Raw genomic sequence first — 14,924 nt, 5'->3', positions numbered from 1 at the left:
GACTTTCCTTGCAAATGTGTTAGGTAGAGAGAGGACTTCCCTTTGCAAGGAAGCCACTTGCAAGCATCAGCTTTTAGTTGAGGGTGTGTGGAAGACACCTCATGGGGTCAACCAGATTGATATTTTTCTCTCATTAGAAAACAGAATCGATAGACTGCCTCATCCATTCCTCCACATGAGCCGTCTTTTCAGAGGAAGGGGAAGGAAAGAAGGTTATGTCTGTGGAGCAAAATCAGAATAAATATCATAGTTATCTCCCAGCAATAATATGGAATGACCTGTATTGACAGACATTGAAGAACCGCGGGATGAGGAATAAACAAAATACCATAGAATTGCAGCATCAGAAAGAAGATGGCCACAGAAATACCATCAGATAATTCTGATCCTTTCCCACACATAGAATCACACGCCAAATCTGAAGACATTGCCTCACGTCCAGAGTGGGCCATTTCTACCACGGAAAGCGCTCCTGTGACAACCGCGCGGAGAATGGCACGTGATGACATCGTACATGAAGTGTGCTTGTTGCACAAATCACATGCAAGAACTACACACGGCGAACCTTTCATGTGTAAGTGTCTTCCAAGGACTCCACTGAGTGAACAAGGCTTAGAAGTTATCCCAGCCACAGCAGTACAGTGGAAGCTTCGGGCCACTGCCAATCGTGTGTCAAGTGCGTGACGTCCGTGAGGCCACCCAGGACAGTGGTTCCAAATACCACGGGTGTGCTGACGCCTCCCTAATTTCAACCTCTGCCTCCAGCTGCTGTTCTCTCTCTGAAGAGCCATACTCGTGGATACAACTTTCTTCTTGGCATCTACACCCGAGTATCTTATAAACATTTCATGCTGAGTATGTGCAAAACGAAGCTCAGAACTTTTCTCCCTCGGGGGTTCAGGACATGCTGCTCCAAGATACGCTGCTTTGGGATAGTGACTCTTTTGAGCTAAAGCCACTTTAAAAATAAGGAGCAGCTTTCACAGAATTCCCCTTATTTGCCTAAAGACAGAGTCTCCAAAGGAACTCTGCTGTCACAAATCCTCTCTGGGAGTGCCATCAACCAGGGAACATGGACTCTTATCCCAGGAGACGCTAGAGGAGACACCACCCCCAGACGAACTGGGTCACAAACTATCACACCGGCCATCTGTTGTTCTGAGAGCCCATTCCTCTTTCCTAGAAGTCATTTTCTTTCCTCTAAGAGGCGCACCTCCCTCCTTCCTTCCCCTATTCGGATGACATACAAACGCTCACATCTCAATGCCTTTCTGCATATTCATAATGTTTTGCTGTGATGCCTCCATGTACATAATATTAACGTTAATAATTTTGTGTACCTTTCTCCTGTTAATCTGCCTATTGTCGGTTTATTTCACAGACCCAACTACGGAACCTGAGAGGCGGGGAGAGAATGTCTATCCTCCTCCACACCCCAACCGTGTTTCCTTTCCAGGTTTCCCAGCCTCCCCAGCTGGTGTCCACACACCACTCAGTCGCTCAAGGCCAAAACCTGGGAGCCATCTCAATTCCTTATGCTATCCCTCCCCAAAAATCCAGTCCATGACCTCCAAAATATGTCTGGACTCTCCTCTCATCATCCTTACCTTCTTTCCTCTAATAAAACTACACTGTCTCTTAATAGAATTCTAAGAATTTATGAAAATGGTGTCAAGTTAGTCCTTAAACTCCTTCAAGGGCAAGGAATCCCATTATTCTCAAAATAAAATCCAGACTCTGTGAGGTGACTTGAAGGTCCTGTCTGATTGAGCCCTGTCCTACCTCTCTGGTAGGTAGCCCAAGGCCACAGCTTTCTCCCAACCAGTTCCTGTCATACTGAGCACTCCTTTGTGTTTCAAAAACATCATCTTTTAGATGGCCCTGGGCCTATATGAGTACTTGTTTTATTACTTCCTACAATGACCAAGGCATGGTTCTTTGAATGCTGGCTGGCACATTCCATTCCTTCAGACCTCAGCTCAGGTGCCTGTTCCTGAAAGAGGCTTTCCCCAGCACCCTGCACAGAAGTGACTTCCTCCAGGAGCTCTCTCAGGCCACCCCGCTTACATCTTTCCTAGTGCTCATCAAAACTTCAGATGATCTTCTAATTTTATACTTTTTTTATTGGCTATGTCTCTCATAAAATCTTTTTTTAAATTGTACATGATATTAAATACCTAATTATTTTAGGTATTTTAAACAACACAGCACATACAAAACGGAGGTATATCCAATGATATAATCACGGTAACTAATCATCATTACTGAACATTTTCTACGTGCTGCATTGTTGAAAATATCTGATTATATTCTAGTAACTGTTCTTCAGACAGATTTTATTATCCCAATTTTCTGTACTAGGAAATGGAATAATGAAAAATTTGAGGTAACTTGCTCTTTGACAGTAACTTGCTCTTTGACAGGTAGAAGCAGGCCAAATTTTTAACCAGGTATTTTATTGTAAAACATAGCCTCTTAATCAGGCTACCACACAGGTTTTCCTGCATAAATGTAGGGTAGCTATTAGGCATGTTCATAGCAGTGTTATTACAAACCTTGAAAATTGAGGAAAATAAATTAGGGCATATCTACTGTTCATAATATGAAAGATGGTCACTATACACTGTTAAATGAAAATATCTATTAATAAAATAGTATTTCCATTATGACCCTTTTGGTAAAAAAATATTGATTTTGTTCATTATAAACTAACCAGTCCTTTTTGCAGTTTCTGGCACATGGTGCTTGTTTGTTGACTGAATTAATTAATGACTATACATAGTCCAGGGGCTAGAAAAAAACACCACAAACTTCAGCAGTATTGATCTGTGGATTGTGAGATTATGAATGAAATTTTTTTTCTGATTTTTTTTTTGTTTTATTAAAAATTCTCTAGACTGAGAACACACATTTTAGTAATCTGAGAAGGAAAAGAATAAATGTTGCATTTTTAAAAATTGCTTAGGTTCTACCTTGCATGACTTCTTCCCATTAAGTCTCTCCCAGATACATGAGACACCTACCTTGTCTGTACTCAAAGCACTTTAGTCTCGAGTCAAAGTACTTCTTGAGCTCACTTTGCCTTACAGTAATTTTACTGAAGTGACGCCTTATTCTTACGCACCAATTCCTGGCTCCCCACCATAAGTGGTGCATTCCTTGAGAACTTGGACTGTATTTTATTTTTCTTTATTACCCTCTCATTTTCTAGGGCAATGCTATGGCTCTAATAAAAACTCACTCAATGTTTAGTGTTGGGTTCACAGTATGATGTATCCACTATCCTACTGGATAATTTGGAATGTGAAAAATTCTAGCCTATTAGCAGATACCTGAGATACACATTGAATTAAATTAGCAATAACAGTGCCGTGCTGAGCCACAGTAGAACCTGGAGTAAAGGAAAAATAAATTAGTAATACTCATCCTGTCTTTATGTAATATTTTGATATTTTATTCGTCATGAATTCTTTGTATTAATTTTGGTTTTCAAAAACATTGCATTAAAATATTTATCTTTATTTCTGTCACTTCACCTAGCCTCAGCTCTACTTTTATAATACAGTATTAGCAGGTACTGCAATCTGAGTATCTTATAACAATCTAGACACTGTATGTATTATATGTATATTTATGTTCTGTACATGTAGAATTATATATAAAAATATACATGACATATGTATGTATTATGCATACACAACTTTATTCACCTAGCACTCACTGCCATCCTAACTGATGTCTGTATTAACTCCATTTCACATACAAAGAAACTTAAGCACAGAGACATTAAGTGACTTTGCCAAGGTTACCACCTAGAAGGACTTATCAAACTCAACACCAAAAGAAAAATAATCCAATCAAGAAATGGGCAGAAGACATGAATAGACATTTCTCCAAAGAAGACATATAAATGACCAACAGACACATGAAAAAATGCTCCACATCACTGGCATCAGGGAAATACAAATCAAAACCACAATGAGATACAACTTCACACCGGTGAGAATGGCTAAAATTAGCAAGTCCAGAAACGACAGTGTTGGTGAGGATGTGGAGAAAGGGGAGCCCTCTTACACTGCTGGTGGGAATGCAAGCTGGTGCAGCCACTCTGGAAAACAGTATGGAGGTTCCTCAAAGAGTTGAAAATAGAGCTATCCCACGACCCAGCAATTGCACTACTGGGTATTTACCCCAAAGATGGAAATGTAATGATCCGAAGGGACACCTGCACCCCAATGTTTATAGCAGCAATGTCCACAATAGCCAAACTATGGAAAAAGCCCAGATGTCCATCAACAGATGAGTGGATAAAGAAGACGTGGTGGAATATTACTCAGCCGTCAAAAAAGAAATATTGCCATTTGCAACAACATGGATGGAACTAGAGGGTATTACACTAAGTGAAATAAGTCAATCAGAAAAAGACAATTATCATATGATCTCACTTGTATGTGGAATTTAAGAAACAAAACAGGATCATAGGGGACGGGAGGGAAAAATAAAACAAGATGAAATCAGAGAGGGTGACAAACCATGAGAGACCCTTAACTGTAGGAAACAAACTGAGGGTTTCTGGAGGGGAGGAGGGTCGGGGGATGAGGTAACTGGGTGATGGACATTAAGGAGGGCATGTGATATAATGAGCACTGGGTATCATATAAGACTGATGAATCAAAGACCTCTGCCTCTGAAACCAGTAATACATTATATGTTAATTAATTGAAGTTAAATAAAAAAATTAAAAATTTAAAAAATTTAAAAAATACAATAAAATAGAGAAAGTGGTAGAAATGGAATGGAAAAGTCATTAATAGGAATACATAAAGTGGAAGGGAAAGTTGAAAGTTGAATAATTTTTTTTAAAGATTTATTTATTTATTTTAGGGGGGCAGTGACGAGGGGTAGAGGGAAAGAGAGTCTTAAGCAGACTCCACACTGAGCAAGGAGCCTGACACGGGGCTTGATCTCACCACCCTGAGATCATGACCCTGAGATCACTACCTGAGCTGAGACCAAGAGTCGGATGCTTAACCAACTGAGCCACCAAGGTGCCCCTGAACGTTGAATAATTTTTAATGACTTTGATCCGTGTAGAAAACCAATTTGGGTAGCGCATTAAAAAAAAAGAAAAAAAAGAAGCTGATTGTGAAGACCTTGATTTTTATCAAGTGAAAGTCATTCATTAATTCACTCAACAAACACCCAACTGCCAGTGTGGCACTGTTAGCATAGGTTCAGTGACATCAAAGATAGGCTGGCCTAGGCACCTGTGGCAGTGTGTCAGTATCCAATCTGATTCTCCTCTTAAAAAATATTTATCGCTTTATTCACCATTTGAAGTGGCTTTTCCAGACAGAAATTGGTAGTGAGTATCATTCTGACTCAATGAGCAGTTAATCTAAGTATGCTCCTTATTCATTATAGGCGGCAAGCATGTGGACGCAGGCTCGGTTCACCTGCAGTCATGATGATCGTCTCAGAGCAGGCAGGAAAAATGCAGATTCCCGGGCCTTACTCCAAACTACTAAGTAAGAACCTGTCTCCAGAACAATGGTTAAAGAGCTGAGGTTTTTCCAATCCCACAGACTGGGTGGAAACCTAGCTCAGCCATTTATCGGCTCTGGAGCCTTCGGCAAAGAACTTCGTCTTGTGTGTGCTTGTGTGTTTAGCTTCGGTATCCTCATACGTAGAGTGGGAATAAAAATACCTACCTCTCACAAGGTTTTCATGAGCATTGAATTAGAATGAAGGCCTAATTATAATGATATTTATAACAGTTTACAAATATAGAGTACTTTCAAACCGTCAGGCACTGCGGTGAATGCTGTGCCTACATATCTTCTTAACTTCTCCCAAGCATGTAGCAGAGGCCTCACTACCCCGTGAGTCCTCAGTGGATAGGAGCTCTAGCCTGGGTAGCCACCCAGATCGTTTTGGACTTGGCGGGGAGCCAGTCACAAACACAAGATTTAAGTGCAGGCTCTGAGAATAATGGATAACCTGGAACAAGTCAGCCAGGCTGGTGGTCCCCAAAGCCAGCCTACTGCATCAGAATCGTCTGGGTGAGCTCGTTAAAACACAGCATACCATCCTGGTCCTTGAACCTCTGACTCCGTAGCTCTGGGGGAGCTGGAAGTCTCTATTGTTTAAAAAGCCCAAGAGATTTTGAATTATGGCCAAGATCTAAAGCAAGTGGTTAACTCGAGCTTCAGATTTCTTAAAATTCACGAAGCTGGGGAGTAAGTCATTGTTTCCCCCTCGCCTTCTTCATCTCCAAGGCCTAGGACAAAGCTGCCACAAAGAAGTGCTCAGAAATATTTTGGATTCGATAAGCATAAAATGGGCCTAACAAAGCCTGTGTTGTCTGCCTCCCAGGGGCTTTATGAGAAGTGTTTGTAAAGCTTCAGTTTAAAGTGCACCTAAAAAAATAGAAGATGCCATACAGTAGTATAATTTTATAGATGTAGTTATTAACTTCTTTTACTGTGCCTGCTCTCACCCCTTAAACATAAATCATTTGGTTGGGAAGTACCCACCATTACAGGGGGTTTCTGAAAATAAATTACAGCAAAATTGCAGATAAAACACCTCCTCCAAATTACTCAGAATAATTTTTACTCAAATTATTTTTATTCAGAATTAAAATGCTATAGAGGGACCCAAAATGCCACATGCATTTAGACACGTTAGTTTCCACATTAAAGTTCAAACCTGTCAACTGTTCACTTCCTCATTCATTTCTATTAGCTTCCGACCTGTCTTACAGCCCGTCTGGCTGACGGTACCTACTGCCGACACAACACAGTCTGTTTCAGGCACCCTCACTGCATTCCACGAGAACAGCCAAACCTTTAAGGACACCCAGCAGAGCCATTCTAGCTCCTTCCAGTTGCCTATCATTCAGCTATTTTCAAAGGCAGACATCCTTCGGGAGAGTCATGGAAGTCTGCAAGCTCTGGCTTATGAGGAAAGACAGTGAAGAGAATGAGAAACAAGTTCTGCAGGAGGAGGGAAATGGATGCATTATCCCAAGTAAAGGGCCTGGAATAGGAAAATCTCCTGAGAACCAGAAAGGCAGCTCTATGCTAATAGTGGGATTCCATGCAGACCCAGTTGATAAGACTAGACCCGAATTCTTCACTCCGCTGTGCGCTGCAGGTACAGAGAAGCAACTGATCTTCCACCGAGAATGGAAGGAAGAGATTAACGTCTGACCATGCAGCCATGTTTGGGCTCACAGTCCTCCAGAGCTGACAGACGGTCCCAAAACACGACTTGCCCCAGTGCAGCTTTTCTCTCTGTGCAAACCTATTTCCCTGAAAGTTCATGTCAGTGCTGCCTCATTGGTGGGAACAAAATAAACGTCAAAAGAATAAAAGGATAGAAAGAAATCATTAAATCTATTTCTAGCTCAGACGGCTATTCTGGGATGTGTGGGACCTTACATTCATGGATGCAAAGATGAATGTTTTCAAATCTTGAACCAGCACAAACCCCCAAGGAGGCAAGGAAAAGAAGAGAGGAAGCTTCTCCTACCTTCTGTGGCTCCAATCTCGATGGTGCCTTTCACTTGGCTGAAGCACCATAGTGTGTCCTGGGTGAGAGCCCCAACTCCTGAAAGCAACACAAGGAGACACTTCAGGTTAGGTGAGGGTTTCCTGCTGTCCTTAAAAGGCCAACAGGGAAGGAGACACATCGTGGAAGCTACACATTTCTAAAAGGAGACTTGCACACCAGGTATCATCCCGTTGGAGAGGAGACCCTAAGGAGTGCGGGCAGAACGGCCGGTCTCGAGCAGCGTGGCCTGCTGTGAATCAGGGCTCTGTCCCCTCCATCTGACCACACTGCTGGGACTATGGAGCAATTGGAGTTCGTCCCTTCTGGGCCCCTGGCAGCGTCCTAGCGCGGGCCTGCTGTCACACCCTGTGTGACTGCCCCTTTTCATGGGAATACTAATGCTTTCGATTGTTTTCCTTCTGTGGTGGTGGGGAGGAGAGGGAGCCAGTTCGTTAGAGGGGAGAGAGGAAAAGAAAGACAACTTTTTTTCCTTTTTTAACTGGTTTCCCAGCTCGCCTGGCTGAACGGCCAGTAAGGGGTCAGACACTCAGAACTTGCGTCTCTCTTGTTCACTTCTTGACTGCTTGCCAAAGTCCGAGCTGACTGCAGAGGAGAGGAAAGCAAAAACAGGTTGGGGATGGGAGTGGGGAGGGGGAGGGGAGGGCTGACAGCACTGTGGAGTCACTGCTGACAAATGTGACCTACTTTGTTCCATGCAGATTTCGGTCTCAAATGTGAACCGAACCTTTGGTGGGGGAGGGGTTAAATTTTCTGGCTTTTCTGGCTTCTGGTTTCTAAGAATATATATATCCAGTACGAATGCTTATGCTAATATACCTGCTAATATATGTACTAATATATGTATTCAAGTCAGAAAAGTCCTTTTCAGAGCACTTCTGAATCGCAGTGGTGCCAGTTCACTTCTCGACAGCATGGCCGTTCCCGTCAGTTCGACTAGGTTTTAAAATTAAGAGGAATGTTATATTGTCAAATTTTGGGAGAGGCTATCAGTTTAAGAATGATTATATGAGTAGGAATAAAAGCACGTATCAAAACAAAACTGACCTTTTAAAAACGCACACAAAACTCAGTAGCCATCCCCAGTGGGCCACAGAATTTCCCTGAACTGAAACCTTCACTCCCTCAGCCTTGTGAGAGGAGGGCTGGGCCCCATGTGATTTTCTCACTGGGAATGACCTCACATTGGAAGGAAGCCGCATAGGGTCACTATTAAGAGCACACATCTGGGGCGCCTGGACGGCTTAGTTGGTTAAGCGTCTGCCTTTGGCTCAGGTCATGATATCGGGGTCCTGGGATTGAGCCCCATGTCAGGCTCCCTGCTCAGCGGGAAGTCTGCTTCTCTTCTGCCCCTCCCTGCTCTTTCTCTCTCAAATAAATAAAATAAATAAAATCTGCTTGAGATTCTCTCTCTCCCTCTTCTCCTCTCCCAGATCTCTTTCTCTTCCAAATAAGGACACCTTTTTAAAAAAAGTGCTTAACCCAATCAAGCAACTTAATAAATGATGTTGTTATTAACAAAGATTCTAAACTGTTCAATAGGAAAAAAGAGGAAGAACTTTAGCTTAGAAATTTTCAGTTAGTTGCTACAAGGCAGGCACCCTGCTCAGCACTTTACATAGATGATCCCATTCTCACACAGATAATGAAGAGGTACTCTTTTAACCCTATTTTACAGGTGAAGAACAGAGACCCAGGAAGTGTGGGTAACTCATCTGTGGTCATAGCGAGGACACGGCAGAGCTGGGATTTCCACGTAGGCTGTCTGATTCCCAGTCTCCAGTGTGCTGAGCTCACCCTGCCCATTTAATAGTTAGGGTTCCGAAGCCCAGAGAGCCTATACCCTTAAACTGCAGCCACATTTGGAGGACTGAGCTGGAATCCAGTTTCCCATGCCAATTATTAAAATCCCTATGTCTCCCTTAAGGCTACACAGAGCTAAAATTTCCCAATAAAATTAGTACCTGGGAGAGAGAACGGAAGGCATTTGGCAGCTTTTGTTAAATGCTACTGCTGATCCTTTCTATGTCCAGCTCTGGCCTTGGGTTTCAACATCAGGCATTCTCTGAGAAGTTCTTACTCTTCCTGTGAGCTCTCGCTGGCCCTCTCTAAACTGCCAGTCCCGCTGTGGAAACTGTGACTGCATCAGTTCTTAGGGAACATCAGATACTGATGAAGGTCTTCCTGATTGTTGTCCTGGCACAGTTCCTAGAGTTCCTACATCACTAGTTAGGACTCTGGGTGTAGACACTGTACTCATCACAAAACCTGTAAACACACACACACACACACACACACACACACACACACACACACACCCCTAAGCAGATTGAGATGAGCCTATGTATAGGGATTGTCATTGCTTCAGGGAATTTTAGCTTGAGAAGGAAACTTGCCTATATGTGAAACCAACTTATTTCACATTTGAAAAATCAAGTTATAGAAAATTACCAACTTGCCATGAGTCACAGAGGAATCATGTGACCAATCCATTGTCTGTGACAGCTCTGACCATCACTCCTAGATAGGCTGCCTAGGGCTGTGAGTTCCGTTCATTAGAGCTCAATTGATTAGTATGAGAAATCAAGGCAGCCAAAGCTTTTGTCAGTTTTCTTGTCCTGGGCAGCCTTTGATTGGACCCAGTTTCTATCTCCCACCAAGATCACGGCCAAATGATGCTATCAATGATCTAAAGAGAGTTTGGTCCATGCCATCTCTGTCCTCAAAGTGCCGAACAGCAGGTGAAAATTCAGATGTCAAACGGGCTAGGATGTACATGTGAAAAGCTGGCCAGGAGCAGGATACTCAGAGGAGCGGACACTTGATGGGAGTCGGTGATCAGCTCTGTAAAGGTGGGATGGTGGACCCTGGAGGACCCAGGCCTTGTCTAAAGGGGGCAGCAGCTACTCAGATCCAGCTGAAAGCTGCCGTGGAGGATTCCACCCTGGTTTTACCTAACTGGCTTTTTCTAAGAGAAGCCAGAAATCAGAATTATTATGTGAAAACTCCAAATTTTTAAATGGTGTCAATCAATTCAAATTAGAACACCATGTGGCTCATACGACATAGGGAAAACACATCACATCTGCAGGTTGAATACGGTCTTTGTGCCACCAATTTGCAAACCTCTGGCTAGAATATTTGAGCTGAAAGACATCTTAGAGAATACACTGCCCATCTTTACCATTTAGCAGATCAGGAAGCAAAGCCCCAAAATGAGAAAGAACTCCCAACGTGGTAGAGTTACTTTATCTGCAGACTTAGGCCTCTAAGGTGACAATTCTAATTCTTATACCAGATTTCCTTTTACCTCCAAGCCACCTTCCATGGTGATGGTCTGGTGAGATTTCCGTCTAGATTTAATGAACGCTCTTCAGGGAAGTGTATTTGATTGCTGAAGTGGATGACCGAGAGAATTAAGCTGACATAGTGAGGAAGGAAAATTTGTTTCTCTTAAATTACAGACCTCGACAGCTTCCCTAAATGCTGGTGCCAAATGACACTCTAGTTGCTATGGAAACGGTGTCAATAAGCAACATTCTCTACCAGGAAGCTGATGCAAATACAGTAGCTAAACATCTTGGAAGATGCTCATTCCCGTCTCCCCATAGCTACGGCTCAGGAAGGTCCTGAGTCTCATGTACTGAAAGGCCAGGAGGTCAGCCCATGGAAGGCATACACCTGTCTTCTTCCTAGGATCACGGAATAGCTGATTTCTGAATCTGGTCAGACCATGAAGATCATTTGTTCCAACTGCCTCAGGAGGCAGTTCCAACTGCCTCAGGAGGACACTGAGGCACAGAGGGGGCTTGGCCATGCAGGGAGCGGACAGCAGCCCTGGAGCCAGATCCCTGAGCTTCTATGCCCAGCACAGGCTCTTCTCCTTGTCCTGCCCCAGCAGGGCCCTTCAGAGTTGAGGCTGGCTTTTGTGCTACCTCTTCTGTGCCAACTTGGCTGGGTGAATACAATGAACAGAGGGTGTGACACACAGCAAATAAAGCTCCTTATTGATTGGGAGGCCGCTGAAAAGAGTTGTTTTCATGGACTTGGCATCAGTAGTGTGCTCCTCTCTGCAGAGAGAGGGAGAGAGAGAGGTGATCCTTGCCCAGAGAAATTTTTTCTGAGAAGAATGTGTTTTGAAATTGGCTATGATATCAGCTGTAGATGTGCATTCGACTGCTTAGAAGGAGCTTACAATGATGCAGTCCTCTCGGAGTGTGTTGTTATGATACCATGAGAACTTAAGGCAGGCACTCAGGATGAATGGATATCTTGATAAAATACCAGCTCCAACTTGGTGTAAAAATCTTTCTATCGAAGATGCCAGATCTCAAAGAGAAGAGACACAGCTGCACCAGAGACAGTGACAAACAAGGGCATTCCATACTTAACGTAATAAAAGAGAGACTTTCCTTTTTTTACTCCCTACCTCAGTGCCTTGTCTATTGCTCAGTGTTAGCTACTGCTGCCATGTTTAGTAAAGACTGGTTACTTCTACGTCCCCAAACTGACCGCAAGCTCATGAAAAATAGGAGCAAGCAGCAAAAATAAATAGGCCAGGATTTTCAATCAAATGTTTCCCTTTCTTTGCACCAAAATGAATCAATCATTAGAGATATTACAGTAAAATCACATTGAACTGAGCCCACTGTATTTAATGCACTGGATGAATCCAAATGAGTCAAGCAACTTGCTAACCGGTTAACTGTTTCAACAATCCATCTCATGATGGAAGAAAGAGAAAGGAAGTGGAAGAAAGTGGCTACTTTGACTGATTAATAGCAAAGTATAATCAACAGGGACCCATGGAGGTGATTTGATACACGAGTGAGGAAATCTTGGCTGTCTGTGACACAGTACAGCTACTCATTTTTTATCACTTTCTTGATCCTGCATTCTCCGAATTCTTTTGCTGTACAGAGAAAAGGAGTTTCACACTCTCAAATAGGTAATAATGCTGCAAGATGCCTCACTGGAAACTTCACTCTATTTTTTTTTTTTAATTCAAGTTCGCTAACATATAGTGTAATCTTGGTTTCGGGAGTAGAATTTAGTGATTCATCACCTACATATAAACCCAGTGTTCATCCCAACAAGTGCCCTCCTTAATACCCATCACTCATTTATCCCATCCCCTCTCCCACCTCCCCTCCAGCAACCCTCTGTTTGTTCTCTATAATTTGGAGGGAAACAAGTCAGTCAAGACAAATCCCATATGATTTCAGTCATATGTGGAATTTAAAAAACAAAACAGGTGAGCATGGGGGAAGGGAAGGAAAAATGAAGTGAGATATAAACAGAGGGAGGCAAAGTGTAAGAGACTCATTGAGAAACCTCATTATTTTACAAAACAAAGGAAATGGAGGTGTTGAACATTAAATATTTCTATCTTAGATACTGAAAAAGTAAGAAGACATTTGTTACTTCTCACCCAATGCATCCTATCCTGTGAACTTATCTGTCTTTAGAGCTAAAGTGTGTTTCTTGCAGGCAGCATATACTTGGATTTTTTTTTGTATTCATTCTGAAAATCTCTGCTTTCAATTGGAGTGTTTATAACATTCACAGTTATTGTGCTTATTGAAATAAGTTTAAATCTATTCTCTTGTTTCCTACTGGTTTTCTTCTGGGTTTTGTTTTCTTTCTCCACTTTTACTGCCGCCTTTTGGCTTATTTTCATGACATCATTTCATCTAATTTTTTTAGTATTGAGGTATACTTCTTAGTTTTGTGATTTTTAATGTTTGCTACAGGCTTTATAGTATACCTAAATTATCAGTCTGCCTCTTAGTGATTTTATATCACTTCATATACAGTGCAAAACCTTAAATAGTATATTTCCATTTCTCCTCTCCCAACTTCCATGATATTGTTCTTCCACAGTCTACTTTTATATGTTACAAAACTCACACTTTATTATTTTGTTCAAATAGTTAATTAGGTTTTATAGTGATTTAAATAATAATAATAAAGCTTTCATCTTATTATATGGTTACAACTTCTGGTGCCCTAAATGCCTTTCTGTACTTCTATATTTCCACCTGGTATCATTTTCCTTCTGCCTGAAAACTTTCTTTAATATTTCTAATAGTACAGGTCTGCTGGATACGAATTCTTACAGCTTTTATATGTCTGAAAATGTTTTTAAAGCATATTTTCACTGGGTATAGAATTCTAAGTTGACAAAGTTTTGTCCTTCAGTACTTTAAAGATGATGCCTCATTGCTTTCAACAAGATATCTGCTGTTAATTTTATCTTTATTCTTCTGTATACCTTTTTTTTTCTTCTGGCTACTTTTAAATTTTCCCTTTATCTCTGGTTTTGCGCAGACTTTTATTTCTTCCATGATTCACCTTAATTTTTGAATGCATGTAACGGAATTATAATGACTGTCTTAAAGTCCCTGTCTGCTATTTCTAACATCTGTCTAGATTAGTTTCAATTAATTCTTCTCCTCATCATGGGTTGTATTCTCTTTCTCCTTTGCATGCCTGATAATTTTTTATTGGATGACAGACATTGTGAACACACACTTTGTTGTGTGTTGTATTTGTGTATTTTTATTTTCCTATAAATATATTTTTTTAATCTTTCTCCTGGGAGGCAATTAAGTTGGAAACAGTGTGACCTCTTCAGGTCTTGCTTTTAAGATTTTATTAAGCAGCAATGGAGCTCAATTTAGTCTCAGGCTAATTATTCTTACTACTGAGGCCACACTTTTCTGAGTACTTTGCACAATATCACATGAATTATGAGGTTGCAGTTTGGCAGTTGGGAACAAGCACTATTCCTGGTACTGTGTGGGCACTGGATACTGTTCAAACTAATCCTTTTGGTGGTTCCTATCGTTTTATCACAGGTATACACTGATCAGTACTCTGCTGAGTGCGGAGCCTCTCAGCATTCCTCGAGTTCTCTTTCTGGGCATATCTCTTCTTTTCAGTTCCTTGTCCTATAAACTATAGCTTTCTTGGTCTCTCTGACTCTCTGCTCCATCTCCTCAACTAAGACAATATTCTGGGATCTGTCTGGGGTCCTCTTATCTATGCCATAGCCTGGGAAATCGCTCAAGTCAGTAAGTGGAAGCAATTATGGGGCTGATATTTCTTTTTTCCTGTCTGAGAGACCACTGTCCTTCATTGTCTAATATCTAAAATGACTCAAAAGCCATTCCTTCACTTGTCTTATTCTTTGGTTATTTGTCACAGAAATGAGTGTACATATAGTCCCTATTATTCCATCTTGGTCAGAAGCAGAAGTCCAGTAAATTAGAGCAACGTTTTCTATAGGGTTTCTACAGGTTTGAGATCTTCCTTCAGTAGATCTACAATGAGCACTGAACTGATAT

The 14,924-nt window shown here is 41.7% G+C and overlaps 1 protein-coding gene across 3 annotated transcripts in view; it reads right to left on the bottom strand.

The window, feature by feature from the left end:
• Window positions 1-14,924, bottom strand: part of PPP2R2B (protein phosphatase 2 regulatory subunit Bbeta) — a 633,944-nt gene that overhangs the window by 430,747 nt on the left and 188,273 nt on the right. Inside the window, exons 1-2 of one of the 3 annotated variants that reach the window (XM_087862156.1) lie at window positions 7,735-7,852; window positions 7,537-7,614 (exon numbers count right to left, since the gene is read on the bottom strand). In XM_087862156.1, the coding sequence (XP_087718282.1) occupies window positions 7,537-7,614; window positions 7,735-7,744 (88 nt within the window). In that variant the 5' untranslated portion in view covers window positions 7,745-7,852. Of the gene's footprint in view, window positions 1-7,536; window positions 7,615-7,734; window positions 7,853-14,924 lie in introns of those variants that run through there. The other 2 variants (XM_045794355.2, XM_087862155.1) reach the window with 2 other exon arrangements.

Source organism: Ursus americanus, chromosome 5 (assembly GCF_024610735.1).
Source record: "Ursus americanus isolate L20-20 chromosome 5, mUrsAme1.1.p, whole genome shotgun sequence".
Classification (NCBI taxonomy): domain Eukaryota; kingdom Metazoa; phylum Chordata; class Mammalia; order Carnivora; family Ursidae; genus Ursus; species Ursus americanus.
This window is presented reverse-complemented; position numbering and strand designations above follow the sequence as displayed.